Source organism: Eretmochelys imbricata, chromosome 4 (genome assembly GCF_965152235.1).
Source record: "Eretmochelys imbricata isolate rEreImb1 chromosome 4, rEreImb1.hap1, whole genome shotgun sequence".
NCBI classification, from domain to species: Eukaryota; Metazoa; Chordata; order Testudines; family Cheloniidae; genus Eretmochelys; species Eretmochelys imbricata.
The window spans coordinates 32,339,465-32,357,326 of NC_135575.1; the positions used below are offsets into that span (position 1 = coordinate 32,339,465).

A 17,862-nucleotide genomic window follows, 5' to 3' on the forward strand; every position below is an offset into this window, starting at 1 on the left:
GTCATGTGTAGTTCTTCTCTTCTCTTCTGGAGAAAGAATTGCACGAGCATTGCAGTACTTTGTTTTGGTTAGGTGTTGTTTGGGGAGTTTTGTGACAGCTCTGAGCACCCTTCACCACAGGCTCATGCTCAAGTGGTTCATGCTTTCAGCTGTGGAGGTCTTAAATTCAATTCCTGCTGACGGGCAAGGTGACAGTTGTTAACTTTGCAACTGTGCTGTTATACACATTTCTGGTGCACAACAACAGCAGTAATATTCTGTACATGGCCTAAGGTAGGATAACTGTACCTATAAGCAGACACTTACTGCCCATGGCCTATGACCTTCCCCTCTTTTTTTTCCTCTCCAGTTTTCTTTAAACAAAACAAACAAACAAGAGAAACTAAAGAACAACATGCAAGATAAATTTAATGTTAAGGTCGAGACGTTAGAGTGCACCTGTGCAGACATGCACATGCAAAAGGAAATTCAACGTTAACAAGTTAAGTTTTTAACTTTTGGGTACTCAACTTGTGAGACCTTAAAGGACCCTGATTTTCAGAGCACCTGTCCTATGAAAATGAGGCCCCTATATTGTTTCAAGGTGAATATCCAGAAATCATTAGTTCCTTTTGAAAATTTAGCCCAGATTACTGTACCACTATTAACTCAGCTGCCTTGCTTACACACCAGTATTTTCTATTTGTTATTTTCTTGTCAATTTGGAATACAGGAGCTGAGTTGTCTTGTTTATTTTTTACCATTATTCCTAGTTCATCGCAGATATCATAGAATTCATCTTGCTCATATACTCCTCCTCCCCATACACGAAGTGCATTCATGTTAGCATCAACTGTGGACTGCAAGATGAGCTTTAACCTGTTCAATACAAAGAGAATAAAATCAGGAGAGCTAACAGTTATATGGAATTACACCCTCCCTAAACTAGATAGCCAGGAGAAACCTACACAGGCTCTTATCCTTTTTCTTAAAAATATATATATATCCAATTTATGTATATCATTAGCTGACAGGCCAAGACTAGTCACTTTGACAGAAAGACTATTCTGACACCCTAGAAATCTGTATAAATGTTCACTTCACTCCCAAAGCTAAATTCTTGCAAATAAAAGGGCTCAATCCTGCTACCAAACCAGTGGGATTACTCATGGTAGTAAGTACTACACTCAGTAACAAGTGTTTGCAGGACTGGGTCTTAAGGTTCTATCCCAGAAAGAGTCAAACACCCTGTCATAAATATAAAGGGAAGGGTAAACACCTTTAAATCCATCCTGGCCAGAGGAAAAACCCTTTCACCTGTAAAGGGTTAAGAAGCTAGGATAACTTCGCTGGCACCTGAGCAAAATGACCAATGAGGAGACAAGATACTTTTAAAAGCTGGGGGGAGGGAGAAACAAAGGGTCTGTCTGTCTGTGTGATGCTTTTGCCAGGAACAGAACAGGAATGGAGTCATAGAACTTAGTAAATAATCTAGCTAGATATGCATTAGATTATGATTTCTTTAAATGGCTGAGGAAATAAGCGGTGCTGAATGGAATGGATATTCCTGTTTTTGCGTCTTTTTGTAACTTAAGGTTTTGCCTAGAGGGATTCTCTATGTTTTGAGTCGAATTACCCTGTAAGGTATTTACCATCCTGATTTTACAGAGGTGATTCTTTTTACTTTTCTTCTATTAAAATTCTTTTAAGAAACTGAATGCTTTTTTTATTGTTCTTAAGATCCAAGGCTTTGGGTCTGTGGTCACCTATGCAAATTGGTGAGGATTTTTACCAAACCTTCCTCAGGAAGGGGGGTGCAAGGTTTTGGTGAGGATTTTGTGGGGAAAGATGATTCCAAACAACTCTTTCCCAGTAACCAGTTAAACGTTTGGTGGTGGCAGTGAAAGTCCAAGGGCAAAGGGTAAAATAGTTTGTACCTTGGGGAAGTTTTAACCTAAGCTGGTAAAAGTAAGCTTAGGAGGTTTTCACGCAGGTCCCCACATCTGTACCCTAGAGTTCAGAGTGGGGAAGGAACCTTGACACACCCTTAAAAAATGTTTTATTAAAAAAAAAAATTAAACACTATATTTATCCAAGTAGCTCCTTTGATTTGTTATCTTCTTTTCCCTTTAGATTTTACCTTGTTTTATATACATATTACCTTGAATTTTAATAATTTCCAACCATTTCTGAAACATATCTCGGAGTCTTTTTTCTCTCATATATTCGCATGTTGAGAAAGAGTGAAAAAACTAACAGATGCATTACAGCACCCTGAATGACATTTATAAATCATGTTGGGCCTAATTCTGCCAACCTCGTCACTCTGAGTAGACACCTTACCCTACAAGTAGTCCCACTCCTAACTAACTGAGGGTAGCAGAATCAGGCTCTGAGGATTACCAATACCACCCAGGCTCCCTGAACTCATCCATCAACAACATCAGAACACTACCTTTGTGCAAGAGCCAAATCTCTTCCCCTTTATTGACCTGATTTCTACTCCCCTTACTCGCACTGAATAGAACTCTCCACTGAAGATAGTTCCACTGTTGATGTCAATGGGACTGCTCACAGAGTGAGTGCTATTCATCATGAATAAGGAGGGGCAGAATCTGGCTCTTAGTACTCAATATCTAAAGAATATTTATTATGACTTACATATCAGAGGAAACTCTGTCTTGGAAAGAATCTGCTGGAATCCAATTGGATCCCTTAATGAAGATGGGGAGTCCATTGATCCTGAAGTAGAAACTCAGGCCTCGTGAACCAGGTATAGGCTCCTCAACCAATTCCACTGTTCGAAAATAAGCCTGTGGAGAATTGAAACTTGTGCATTTTTAAAGCAGTCACATGCTTTATATGAAAAATAGCTGAAAAATATAAAGAAAGCAATCTAAAAACCTAACCTTCAGGAATTGTCCGTTACATCTTTCGTTTGTAAGTACACTATCAAGCTATTTCTAAAATAGGTAAAGTATAACAGTACAGGTCTTTCAAATGAAACCATTGTGCACGTTTTGCTAAACCATCTATGCACAATATCAACTTCCTTTCATTTTAACAGGAGCTTGAAACAGAAAATTGCCTAAAGTTTCTGGCTTATTGAGAGAGAGAGAGCGTGCGCGCATATGTGTGCAAACTGCTCATGCTGCAGCAGACGTGCATATGGCCTGTTTGAGATCAGTGAGAGAAATCCAGAGGCTGCATTAGATTAAACATTAACTGTATTTTACCCACACTTCCTCTTCTTATGGAAGGAGACTGCAGGAGCCTAGCTGTGGAATTCTTTGCCAGACAAGATGAGACTACGCCCAAGCCTGACCACTCAGATCAAAATGTGAGACCCATCTTTTTACTAAAGCCAGCTCCCCCAGTAAGGACATCTTTCCCATGCAACTATCCAAAGGAGAGGGGAGCTCCTTTGAACAGCTTAGTTTTATTTGAATAGGTGCAGTTCAGCACTAAGATACCATGGTGACCAGCTCAGACATACAACAGCTAGATTAGATAAAGCTACAGGCAAGGCTGTTCCTGACTGCGGTCATGTAGAATTACTCATCAAGCAGAGGCCCACACATCCATTAGAGCGCCCCTTTTATCCTGACATCTGGTAGATCTGTGCTTGTGGATAGAGCATTACAAACTATGCAAGCTTTTTTAATCCTTTTCCTGTAAGTGGAAAAACAGGATTAGAGAACGCTGGACTGTTTTGGGGACTGTTTATTTGGGCTAAGTAAATGCACTGTGCTGAAGAATATTTCGTTTGCACTAACAACTGTACAGTAAAGACTTCTGGGGCAATATGGAAGTGAGCAGTTACATAGTTATGTTGCCAGACGCTGAGAATGGGCGACAGGGTATGGATCACTTGATGATTACCTGTTCTGTTCATTCCCTCTGTGGCACCTGGCATTGTGTCAGAAGACACAATCCTGGGCTAGACGGACCTTTTGCCGGACCCAATATGGCCGTTCTTATGTTCTTAGCTATGTGACTGAATGAAGAGGTCAGAGGTGTCTCCCTACCCACAGTAGGAACAGTTGGGAGACAGCTGCCATTTTAGGTTCCTCTTCAGCTGCAGAATGTTACTGCATGAGACTGTCTCTCTTTCAGGAAGATTTTATTCTTGTTATTTCTTTGTTGTTTTCCTTACTCTGATACAAGTCATCTAGATTAAAAAGAATATATCCCCGTTGGCTCTTTGTGCATGTAACACAAGTATCACTACAGGTGTTTCTTCCTACTGCTCAGTATAGGAGACAGAGAATTATGAAATTAATTCAAATGAAGTGAGGGAAAAGTAACTGAGGAACTGCATCCAACAAAACCAAAACATTGAGTCTATGTCAGAACTTGGGGATTTCCTAGTTCTCGGGGCCTAACCTTAAATTACTAAACTGCACCTCCATCAAGGTTAAATTATTATTTGCTGTAACATTTTCAAGATATCAAGCTCTAGAAATGTATTGGACGTATGTCAGGTTGAGTATGTATACTAGGAATGTAGCAGTAGGGGTCAACTTAACACAAATAAATACAACTGATACTTACCAACTGGGGTAAACATTTTAATTCCACAAATCAAGCACAGGCTGGAGTTCAAAAGGCCACTGACAATGCCCACAGTTTATTTTGTGAAATACTTTAATCTTAGCAATCATACAAATACTGAAGGGGGTGGGGGACAACAGTATTTCATATGGCCAGAAAAGAAACAACACGCACTTTGCGCTCCTTGGTTCCTATTTGGTGCTCAAGTCAAGTTGTGCAATGATTAAATTTTATCCTCATGCAGACAATGTGTATGACAAACCAAACTTGTGGTCACAGATCATCTGTCACATATTGACCCCTCCTATGTCAAGCTAATGACCAAAACGTACACAAGGAAAAATAGAAGCAGAAGCCTGACCCAAATATTACAGTATGGGGCAGAATCCTGAACGACTGTTTCATAGGTATACAAATAGTAAGCTCTTTGGGGCAGGGAAAGTCTTTGTTGTGTTTGTACAGCACCTAGCATACTCCTGCTCCATGACTGGAGCTCCTGTACGCTACAGCAATACAAATAATAGACAATAGTAACTATAATACTGTACAGAAGCAGCTGTGGATTAAGGCTAAATGGGGCTCAGATCCAGTACGACCAAAGAGTCCCCAATTACACAAAGGTCTCTCCACACCAAACCAACTTGTTCATGGCACTCTTGACTCCCTACTGCCATTGTGCCTAAGTCTCCAGGATGGATCCTAACACACTCCGTGGCAGGCTCCTACCTCATGGATCCTTGAATCCAAACTTTAAGAGTCCATGGGTTTCCCACAAGCCCAGGGTCCAGATCCACAGTTTCTGCCTTAATCCACCTCTGTACAGAAGGCCAAGTTCACCACTGGCTGAACTAAATGTCAGCCCCATATCTTCATGGTTTTTGGGGAAGGTCATCTGTCTCTGTGACTCATGAACCCCTCAATGCCAACTGGCCAAGAAGGTTAAAGAATAACCTGATATGTATATTTTGGTTCCCCTAAGAACGTCACATGAGATCTTAAGCCAGGACCACACTGGTCATTAATATAATTGCAAAATGTATGGACAGATATTATGTAAAGAGTTAAGTATGTATACTGACAATGCATCCAATGAAGTGAGCTGTAGCTCATGAAAGCTTATGCTCAAATAAATTGGTTAGTCTCTACGGTGCCACTAGTACTCCTTTTCCTTTTGACAATGTGTTGTAATGTCTGTATCAAGGCAGAGTTGGCAAACAGGTTTTCTGTCAGACAAGAGATGTTTTTTCACCTGTCTCTCTGTTGGTATTTAAATTAAGCATTGTAAGTCAACACAATGGCTGCACATCTACATACCAAATCAACAGAGGGATGTGAAATCAAAAGGGAAGAAGCAGGAAAAAACAAGCAAGGAGAGCAGGCAGGGGAGGGTTACTGTCCATGAGGACAGACAATTAACTTGGATAGAAGTAGAAGGCAAGGAGGCACCCCTTTATCCTAGGAAGTAAACAGGCAGTGCATTTACATTCATGAAAACGAGATCTTAATCCAAGCCTTGGTTGAAACACTGCAGAAGACATTTGAGGTGATATAAACTTATTTAGAATGGAGGTTAGCTAGTTAAAGTTTAGTCTGTTGTAATTTTGTTTCATATGTGACCCTTTTGTTTCCATTATCCTTACTCACTCTCTCTCAAATCTTGAATCTTTGATAATAAATGTATGATTATCACCACTATATATCTCAGTGCTGTGGTATTAAACAAGGTGCTGATCCTGAGTTAGTATGTATACTGTTTCCTTGGGAACAACAGACCTGGTATTTCTGTGAGTGCTCAATGGAAAAGGGGTTGGACTCTACAGGAGAACACTTCAAAAGGGGCTCAAGGACTGGGATACACCTATTGTTAACTTTCAAGGGAAAGTAAGGGTTGGCATTGCCCGGAGGAGATTGTTTGGGTGGCTAAGACAGGTGGTGTCAAGAAGCTGACACCCAGATAAGCACAAGTAAGTCCGCTTCTCAGTGGAGGTAAGGGGGTAACAAGATGACTCAAAGTCCTTGGCCGCTTGAGAACTACCACAGTCTCTCTCTCTGGCTCTCCTTTTATGAGGAACTTAGCCTTAGGACTGACACATTCTACCCATTCCTGGAATTTGTTGTTTCCCACATCTATGCTTCCTGAATATAAAATGATAAACAAAAGTTTCTCTCACACAACTGAGCAGCTTGCATCACCATCAAAATCAATCAGTGACCAGACTATGGGACAAGCTAAAGACTTTTGAGTCTTTGTCAAGCAAATCAGATCAGCTGGAGGAACCAAAAAAGTCAGAATATGCTGATGTTCTGTTTTTGTGGAATAGATTTGGGCATTTAGAGGTGGGAAAGATACAATGGAAGAAGAAGAAGCAGCCCAGAGCTGAAAATCAGGAGAGAGAGCTAGAGCTAGGATACCTAAATAAATGAGCACAAGATACTAGAATACTATGATGATGCATGCGGTGTAACTGCCAAGATGGATTAGACAGTCAGACAGGAAAGATCTGTTGGAGTGATGCTAAAAATCTGGTGGTTAAAAAAACCCAAATATTAAAAACAGCAGCAGGATGGAGATAAAAAGCTCCGATAATGAGGCAGAAATGAGTGCAAGGAGGGAAAGAGAAAGATCTCAGAAAACAAATACACAGAAGGGAGGGCAAGAGGTCTCAGTAAGACTAAAGAGAGAATTAAAGAGGCAAGAAGTTGTTTGATGGAGCCATGGGAGGGGAGAAAGAGGCTATGGATAACCAACAGAGCTGGACAGAGGCACTCCCACATTCCAGAAAACACTTAGTCTTTATGCTGGCTTTTGGCTAGGATTTTATTCTGCAATCTTCTGAGAAACAAGTTCCAACCCAAACAATTTAAATTATAGAAAAGGAAAAATAAGACTCTGAGCCTGGTTCTTGGCCATGTTTTCAGTTGTTTATGCCATACTTGCAGCCTAAAGAGGCTGGAAAGCAGACAGATCCTATCATCCAGGAATTCCTCTGCCTCAGAGGGGTTCTCTCCTCAGAGCAGGATTCGTGTGATGACCCTATGCTGCCCTCAGTGAAGGGGCAGGACAGAGGCAGGAAAGGTATATCAAAGGAGGGAGAAGGCGGCTGTAGGATGCCACCGAACAGCCTTGGAGGTTGCACTAACTTACTTTGGGAGTTGCACCAGCCCTAACACAGGGGAGCTGCAAAGGTGGTGTAACATTACTCCGAATGTGTGTATGTCTCTCTCCCTGCCCAAGTCAGGTGGATGTGCAATAAGTACAGAAAAGTCATTTCTAAATACTTTAGCTTAATTTCACTTACAAGCGCAGCAATGGAATGAAACTAGAAACTTCACTACGATTTTTAGAAATATATCCGTCCCTGTTAATATCTCCAGAACCACTCTTGAGTCTCTGGATGAATGTTGCCACTATTCTACTCCTTCCCAGCAGAAATCCCAGCTTGCTGGCATAAGAGCAAATCCTCCTGGGATGCGCTAGAATGGGAAGGGATTATATGGAGCCTTTCCTCCTTGTGCAGCTGCAGGGCAGGATTTTACAGAGTGCCAGGGAGGAAGACCAGCTACTTTGTGAGCCAGTACAATATGGCCCAATGTGGGGGCCGCCTGCTGGCTAGGGGCCATAGCCTATAGGCCACACCTCAGCAGGTATTCTGAGGTGCATTTTGCTTCTTAAAAAGGAGCAACAATGTCCCATGTACTGCAGTCAATCCCAGTGACCATTCTGCCACGCATCAACATGGGGGCTCCTGAAGCACCTGCCCAATAGGAATCACCTTGCTTCCCCAATACTATGTGGCTTGGTCACAAGATTATACAGATGTTATTTCCTACACCACAGTTTTCTAAGCCTAAAATCACTTTCCAAAACTCCATGCTGAGTTTATCTTGTTGCACATAAAAAACCCCAAACCTACATTTTGAACTATACTGAAAACATTGATCATGAATTATCTTCATCACTCTGAACACAAATTTTGGGCCCAATCCTGTTAACACTTAGCAGGACTGATCATGATGGAAGTTAACTACAACGAGAAGTGACTTCAACAGGGCATCTTGTTGGATCATATTAAAGAAGTTCTGTATTAAAATCACAAATGAGTTTGATTCCCCATAGTTTAAATTCCAGGGTATTTCTAATTAAGAGGTCTTTTGGTTTTTGATACTGTTTCTCTCCCTCTATGTGTGAAACTTGTAAGCTGCTAATTGTGTTTGTACATTCTAAGACAGAGTCTGTTCTCAAAGCAATTCTTTGTAACAACTACTCACACAGAGAGAGACTCAAAGCAATACTCTGTAACAACAGAAACAACACCCAGAGACTCCCCACCCTTTTGTTGTAGTCATCTCGCTTTGTTAACAATTGTGATTAAAATAGAGATAGAGGATGTATGTGGATGGATGCTTGGTGTGGATAATAACTGAATGATCAGGGAGGTGCCAGCCTAAGAATCCAGTGTCCATCGGCCGAAGAAGGCGTCAAGTGGAAATAACCAGAGGACCCCCGGAAGGCAGACTGGAACCACCCAACTGCCTCAAGAATGGGAGAACCAAAGAACAAAATAACATCTGGCAGCACGGAGCCGTCAGGAACGTGCCATCTGCTGATTGATTCAGCAACAGCATGATGAAGCAATTCTCATAGACTGGCATAGGAAGAAATTCCTATAAAAAATGGACTCTAGAAAGTGAGAACTTTGGGGTCTGATTCTGCAAACCAACTTCCAGGAGCATCAGATGAGCATCTGACAAGGCCCTGCTCCCTCCTCATGTCCAGGCCACCTGGCCAGTGGCTTGGCATGAGTAACTGGTAACTAGGATAACAACCTTGCAGAACCTGTGTGCGTGTGTTTGTATGAATGAATGTGTGAATAAATATGAAATTGAATGGAAAGTTATAGCTATAACTAACTGCTTACTATGATTCTTTCTGTATTCACAATAAATGTGGCACTTTGCCTTTTCCCCTTTAATAAGATCCTGCTGGTTTTTATTTTATTGGTATAACAATCTCACAGCAGTAAGTACTACAATGAACAGCATTTGCAGGAGAATAGCTTCTGGACTAACTTTCAGTGGTGCAAAACACATAAGTATCATCTAGCAAATGTACAGATTTATTTAGTAGTTTCCTTATGTTCATAGCATGTAGGACCCAATCTAATTTTGTCTGAATTTTTGAATAGGTTGAAGATTTGTGAGTGGTTCTTTAATGCCCCAAATCTTCTGAACATCCTAGTAAGTAATGAAAAAGCTTTCTTCTACAAACAGGTACTTTACAGCATCTATTACATTGGGTAAAATAAAGTACCTAATTGCTACTTAGACATTCAAATTTGAGATACCGCTTTCCTCTGAAAGCTGGGAAGCATAAAGTTGTGGGTTTTCAATACGTTCGGTGTGCTCTAGTAATTGAAGTTACTTCAGATTTGTGCCTCACAACACATCCCAAAAGTTTTATACATTGAAATTCCAAATAAACTTCTCTTTTTAAAAACAAATTAAATATAATCATATACAAGTTTTTTTCAATGTGTGTTACCAAACCATCAATGGTAAATTTCATGTTCATTACATAATATAATTTATCACACCTGAAGATGACAAGCAAAATCCCACAATGCTTAAACAAAGAGCTTTTTGTTTGGTTGGTTGTTTTTTTCCCCCTAAGTTTGAGAATTTTAAAAAACAAAAATAACACCTTTTCTTTTTTAAATTTAAAATTAGTTTGCAAGTTGTCCCCTAGTCAGACTGGAAGTGCAGGTTTTGCACACGTGAAAGCTGACAGCATGTTAGTTACCTTATATCTAGGGCTACAGAAAATCCTGTTTCTAAATAATGGTCTTGGGTAAAAAATTACAACCCAGCAGAACATTTTCTAATACTGCTTGAGAGCTACTGGGTTATTCAGTGATGCTTCCTAACATTAACTTTCTACATGCCATATAAATCGAGAGGATTTATGTACCTTCGAAAATTTCTCAATCTTGTATCTTGCCCCCATGTTGAAAGTTGTAGTCATGTCATATCCAGTTTGGTTTCCATGGCCACTAGGCCACCAAGTCTGCACTGTAGCACTCTTAAGGAGGAAGGAAACAAAAACAAAAAAACAATTAGAAGCTAAGGTCAGAACAACTTGTGTGAAGTTAGGCATGTGTCTCACAATAACAACTGTGCATCCAGTAGGAGATTTTCAAACACATAAATGGCAGTTGGGCCCCAAGGTGGAAGGGGATAAAATGGGATCCAGCCAGGGCCACCCCTCCCCACAGCACCAGAACTGTACAGGGGAGACCCACCCCGTTACAGGGGCACTAGAATCCAGGAAGTTTCTCCCCTTCCTCCCTCCCGCCCCCCCACCAACACATGGCCTTGGGGGGAAAAGTGCAGAGGAGCCAGTCAGAGACTCCAGCTGGTCAGAGCAGAAGCAGCCAGAGCAGCGACTTCCGGAGAGTCAAAGAATTTTGCGGTTTGGACTGGACTTTCTCTGCTCTGGGCTGATTGGCTGTTTGCTTCAACCCTCACCCTCTCCCTCCCTCATTCTCGCTTCATACCTGCTTGTGTGTTCTACCCCATCCCTCACTCTGTATCTGTCTGGACTATCTGAGTTGTAAGCTCTTCAGTGCAGAGACTGTCTCCTACTCTGTGTTTGTACAGCACCTAGCACAATGGGGCCCCATTCTTGGCTGGCCCTCAGGCACTATTGTAATAAACATTATTAATAAATAAAATAACAATATAATAATAAACAATAATGATAATACCCACTGAATGGGAATAGGAGTTAGGCGCCTAATTGCTGTTTGTACCGTTGAAAACCTCCTCCCTCATCTATTGTGTGTGAAACTAAATATTTACCTGCAGCCACCTCTTCAAGTATCATCCTGGTCATATGTTGGTTGCACTCACTGGGTCAGTTAAATTGAGCTTTTAAATAAAAGAAGAGGATCCATCCCCTTCTCAGGCTTCATGCCTTTGACTCTTTCCTCCATATTATTAGTTTTTATTGATTTAATTTCTGGAAACAAAAAAAGTAACTCCCCCCCTGTGATTTAGTATCATCTTGTTTTCCCAATAGAGATGGAACAAGGTTAACAGCATCCATTTCATATAGTTATATCTTCATGCCAACTGCATACTATAGCTGCCCAGTTCTATAACTTTCTATGAGCAGCATTCACCAGTTCAGTTCACATATTGGGGAAAGAAAGCAGTAATATGTGCACCACACAAACAAAGAATATGTCAATGCAAGAAGTGTCAGGATCTTTTTGCATAAAACGAGGCCAAAGAGCACCTCAGTAATATGATTTGCTGTAGCCATACCCAGACATAATAAGTTATAGCCACTTATTTCAGCTTCCATGATCTGGAATTATATTAAGCAACAGTGTCTGAGTACTAAGCGGGAAATTCAAGGGATAAAAACTGAAGCCTAAAAATTGGATCATGCATCATCAAATATGGAGTGGCTTTAGAAAGCTAGACACAAATGGAGCTTTCTTATTGGTTGGTAATGATGTCATACCCATATCCATCTATAAGCAGAGAAGCAAGCAATTTCAGAACAGCAAGAAACACTGTGCAGTGAATTTCAGGGTGATTATTGTACATCTCAGGTTGTTACAGTCCACTTGAGCAGTCTCGGACCTAGATCATCATCTGATGTGAGCTCTCATTGGACTAGAAATTCATTTCTTGCCAGGCCTTGCTGTTTGTCACACCATGCAAATCTGTTGCACAGAGTATGGGCTCAGTCTGGCTCACAGATACTTAACAACACCTTGCTGTGTCTCTTGTAAAATCAGCTGCTGTGAATTCATGCAGCAAAAGCCCTTTATTTACAAAGAATAACAACACAGTTGCTTCTGCTCTGAGGGCACCATTTCCTCACAAACTACTCTCAGGCTCATGGTTGTATTTTGTTAACCAATTTCCTCCCCGGGGCAGGGGAGGAGGGAATGCACCAAAGCACAAAATCATGTTCAGTTTCATATCACACTGTATGTATTACTGCAGACTAGAAAGGCTTGCTAAAGGCTAATGTTTTTTTTAAACAAAACCCCCTGGCCTGGATATTTGTACTTCTTCATGTAACCTTCTGCCAGCGGTCAATAACAGTCTCTTTTTTAAAATAATTAAGACATCTGAATCAACCTTGGCCACACACACCACTCTCCACTCCCAGATTCACCTTAATAGGTGTTTCTTCTCCATGCACACAACACATGGGAGTCCTTCGGAATATAAACCAAATACCTTTTAACAGGGAAAAAAAATCTACAAATTTAAATTACACAGAAAAATTAAATTAACAAAGCCAGAAAAATGTATGAAGGGTATGGCAGAGCCCCCACAGTCTCAGAGGTTAACAACTGGGTTTGTCAGGAGTCCAGGATTCTTGTTCTCAGCAGAGTCCACACCCACAAATCCAATTAGACTCAGTGGTGGTCAAATGGGAGGAGGCTCCCCTCAGCTTATTTGCCCCGCTCCAAAGAAGTCAGCATCACCAGCTCCTGCTCTGGTCAGCTATTGCCAGACCCTGGTTCTGGTCTGCTGCTGTCCAGTTCAGTTCTGTAGAGGCACCTCCATTAGGTCCAGATCTCAGGGCAGGAAAGAACCACGACTCCATTTTGCTCTTCCTGGGCTCATTGCCCCATACAAGCCCGTTACTTCTCAGCATAGGCTGACCTTTTTCTCTCTAATAATTTCATAACTACATTTACAGGACAAATTTAATAGAATTCCTAAAAACATAAGCACAAAAAACGCTATGGAACTACATGGAAGTGAAATCAGTGAAATCACTAAATTAACCCTGCCAGTAGCTAGCCTTTCACCCACTGCGAGGTGGGGGATGGGAGAAGTGTCGGAGAGAGGGAGCTTCTGTTCATTCTAACTCTAGGGCTTATACCTATTCGTCCATTTTCAGTTGTGTTTCTCCTCTCCCAAGGAATGCTTCATCTCTCTGACACTCCATGTGCCTTTAAGGATCCCTCAACTCAAGGGACTAAATTCAGAACTAGTGAAAGAGGTGCAACTTCACTAATTTTGCACCCTCCTCCCGGCTAGCCAAATTCTATACATGACTTGTTTGCCCTTAGTTACCCAAAGGTATCTTACTGGTTGTATGAGGAATGCTTTTCCCTCCTCCTCCTCTAAGGGCCAAACATATTGCATCCTGACTATGACAGGTACCTATCTGTCCAGAAACCAATGGTCTGGGACAGGAAATAGTGCTATCATATAAAGAAAAGGAGTACTTGTGGCACGCACACAAAACCTTATGCTCAAATAAATTGGTTAGTCTCTAAGGTGCCACAAGTACTCCCTTTCTTTTTGCGAATACAGACTAACACGGCTGCTATTCTGAAACCTGCTGTCATATAGAATCACAGAACTGCCATACTGGAGTAGACCTGAGATCCATGTAGTCCAGTATCCTGTCTGACAGTGGTCAGTACCAGATGCTTCAGAGGAAGGTGAAAGAAACCCACAGGAGGAAGATGTGGGATAATCTACACAATCTGTACCAACATCAAAAATGGGTTTGAGGATTAACACCAGCACAACGATTTCCAGGCCAACAAAAGCAAAAGATGATGTCACCACTCTCTTTGTCTCTCACTTAGTAGGAGTGAAATGCCACATACCCCATCTGCACTGCTCTCTGGTGTCCTAATGGAGGAGTCAGTTGTGAGAAGGTCAGAGAGCTGTTTCCCTGCTCTGAGAGGCATCAGGCAGAGTCAATACAGCAGAGATGAGGAAAGTGAATGGGAAAATTAAAACTGTGCTGGAGACATCTTGCATTTTCCTTCAAGCAACTGGAAGGAAACATTTTGTTACTTGGGACTGTTCAGGATTCACCCCCTCACCTTATTGATGTTTACGAGCAGCACAATTCTGCCTTCTCCAGGAGGAAGTTCTGTAGTATACGTTTGCTGTGTTTGCAACTTAGGAATGTTCACTGTCACGAGACCAACAACTGGCTTTGAGCTGACAACATCAAAAACAGACTCTATTTCGAGACTCCACTGCTGAGCACTCTTCACTAAGCAAAGAAAAAAAAAAGTATTTATTTGTATTTCTTTACATACTAATTCACATGTCCCTAGTCTTATTAAAGATACAATTACACACACACACACAAAAGAAATGCAACAATTTTGTTTTTAAGTTTGCTTTTGAACAGGACCTACGCTTCACTGTTTAGTGTATTTGACACCAGTGTTTACGTTTGCTCATTCAGACGAGGACTATGCACAGTGTAATGGAAATTCGTAACTCATTTTTCCCCCCATTCCTAAACCACATACAACCTTTGAAAGTTCTGTACAACACAGAGCACGAACCTCTCATTCTTTATCATTAAGAAGGGACTTTTCCCACTCAACTTCCAGTCATTATGTTTGCTTTGTCAGTATTCATATGAGCACAGGTCTCTTTGAGAAAGGTCGCAATCACAAGGCAACACAATCACTTTTGTCTATTGAACAAAAACAGTATTAATAATAAATAAGCCAAATTCATCCACCATTAATGTTACCAACTTTCTAATTTTTAAAAACCAGACACTACACTGCTCCCTGTTCCGCCTCTTCACCCCCAAGGCCATGCCCCTGCTCTGCCTCTTCCCTCGAGGCCACTGATCTCCCTTTCCTCCTTGCTCGATCCTCTCCACCTCCCGCCCTCAGCTGTGATCCCCCTGCTCTGGGGCTACAGCCCTGACGTGGAGTTTGCCCACCCATGAGACGCCGGTAGGTGATGGCCCTGGCTGAGCAGGGGCTGGTGCAGGTTGATGACCTGCCACCCGACCCCCGCACGCAGCACCCAGACTTTTGGTGTCTGGTACATATGACCAGACACTGTACAGGTCCCCCATCGACCGGACTTTCTGGTAGACAACCAGATACCTGGCAACCCTACCCCCCATGTTAATAGATAAAATGAACTGAGTTATGCTGGGGATGAATTGGGCCCACTATGTCTAAACCGGATGGATCCATACGTTTCTCTTTTGTCACTGAAGCGTGCTAGAGGAAACATGCTAATGACTTGTCTGCGATCTCTCTGCACTTATGCCAAAGTGTTCTCTTGCTTAAGGAATAATTCAGCAACAAGGTAATCTGGTGAAAGGGGTATCTCCAACTAATGTTTGCTGAAACCTCCTGTTAATGTGTTAACTTTGGGTAACTACACTATAACCAAAAGCTGGCCAAGCCTTTACTTTGCATAAAACAGCTAACTATGCTTCCTGGGGGTAGGGTTCTCAAGTTTAACCCACGAACATCTATGCAGCCCTTTGGAATCCTGTTAAGGAAGTCTATCTGACTGCCTGCGGTTAATTATTCCCCCACTTCCTCACAGGGGTCATCCCTCTTGGAGCGGGTATGGGGCAGCAGAGTCTAGTCATGGCAAATGGAGGTACCCAGTAGTGTTCCTGTAGTAGTCCCAGCTGTGGCAATGTATTTCTTACCCTTCTTCTTGCAACAAAGATATTGGCAAAACACAGCTGAATACGTGCATGCACAAAGGCAAACCAAAACAGGGGAGACTCAGTATATTTTTTTTATTATTATTTACAAGGACATTTGCACTGGTCTAACCAATTTTCCTGCTTGTGTTTCTTCCACTGGTCATTCTGCCTGTGGAATAATATAATAATGCAAGAACCACTGAAAAAACAGGACTATAAAACCCCCTTGTTTAATCTCCATTGTTCACTGTCAATTTCCTCTCTGTGTGTATTATATATCTACTTCCTTCTGATAGTTAAGTTGTAGTATCTCCATTTTGATTTGGGATAAAAGAGAAAGTAGTTTCTCTCAAAACAAAATTCATCCCTGGTATAACTTCACTGGCTTAAGAGAATTCACTGGGATGAATTTGGCCCAAAGCTGACATCACCCCTGCACAGAGGGCACGATTTCCAGAAGGCCTGAGCACCCAAAAATTCACATTGAAGTCAATGAGAGCTGTGGGTGGGGAAAGTCAAGGTTAGAGACACTACATAAAAGGTCAAAACCATCAGCTTTCCCCCAGATGCACTTTTCCCCCTCCCTTCCCCTGCCGTAAGAGGCCAAGTCCATTCCTGAACTCCAGGCATTAGATGGCAAAAAATGGGAACAAGGGCTCCTTAGAGATCCAGTGGTCAGGAGGCTATGACTCAACAATCTGGCAAGCAACACAAGTGATTGTGCTGTTTCAACACAGTACAAGTTGCTAATTCATTGCTTATTCTTCCAAATTTCAGTCTCTTAATTTTAATGAGCTCGGTCTCCAGGTTGGACTCCGAAAGCTCTGTCTGCTGAATGAGAGGGCCCTCCTGCCTTATCCAACAACCCATCCCCCGGCTGCCAGCAGGTGGAGTTGTGAGGATGTGGGAGGAACCAGGCAGCACTTACGTATCTGAACTTCCCAGAAGCTGTACTGAGTCTATGCTGAGGCTTTTCATTGAAATTCCGACTACGTTAATTCTGGCTGAGAGCTGGAGTTATTTTTGGAAGCTATAAAAGCATCCAGGGAGTGACGTCTTCCTCTTTCATTTAGATGCCACATCTTTCTTCGTAAAGCGTGAAATTCAGCCCAGTGAAGAGGGCGCGCACACTACCCACCCGCCCGATGTTAAGTGGGTCTTGCGTGGAGCGGAGGGTAGCGTGGGTGGTCTCTAGTGGCATGCATTAGACAGTTGAAACAGAAAATAAGCTACTTTTGTTCAGCTTCCATGATCTTCAATACAAATGAAAGACAAACAAACGGCAGAGCCAGGCAAGGAAACCTGTTAGGTGGCAAACATGCAATATTCAAACTGTAGGTTGAGAAACACAATCCTTGCACATCATAGTTGCTTTTCTGTCCCAGTCTCGTCCATGAGCCCTGAAATTTCAGCACTGTTTAAACTGTGCCGACACTGCACTTGTCCACTCGCGACAGAACGACAGCTCCAGCAGCAGTTCTATCTGTTTGGGTTTTTTTAAATGAAAGTGTGAGAGTCGGGGAGAGAAGAGAGCAATTTATATGGGAAAAGACAGTTCCCTTTTCCATAACTGGTGTTCTTCGAGATGTGCTGCTCATGTCTATTCCACAATAGGTGTGTGTTCACGCCATGTGCACCGGTATCGGAAGTTTTTCCCCTAGCAGTACCCGTAGGGGAGCGCCCCTAGCAATCCCTGGAGCGGTGCCTGCCTGGTGCGGTATAACGGGGGCTGCGCTCCCCACACCCTCAGTTCCTTCTTGCCAGACAACTCCAACAGAGGGGAAGGAGGGCGAGATGTGGAACAGACATGAAAAACACATCTCGAAGAATACCAGTTATGGAAGAGGTAACGG

The 17,862-nt window shown here is 42.1% G+C and overlaps 1 protein-coding gene across 6 annotated transcripts in view; it reads right to left on the reverse strand.

Annotated features, from left to right (window-relative positions):
• MANBA (mannosidase beta) overlaps positions 1 to 17,862 on the reverse strand; it is an 82,239-nt gene that overhangs the window by 32,796 nt on the left and 31,581 nt on the right. For all 6 annotated transcript variants that reach the window (XM_077815085.1, XM_077815082.1, XM_077815081.1 and 3 more), the window contains exons 6-9: positions 14,409 to 14,584; positions 10,502 to 10,612; positions 2,641 to 2,792; positions 741 to 858 (exon numbers count right to left, since the gene is read on the reverse strand). In XM_077815085.1, the coding sequence (XP_077671211.1) occupies positions 741 to 858; positions 2,641 to 2,792; positions 10,502 to 10,612; positions 14,409 to 14,584 (557 nt within the window). The remainder of the gene's footprint in view (positions 1 to 740; positions 859 to 2,640; positions 2,793 to 10,501; positions 10,613 to 14,408; positions 14,585 to 17,862) is intronic.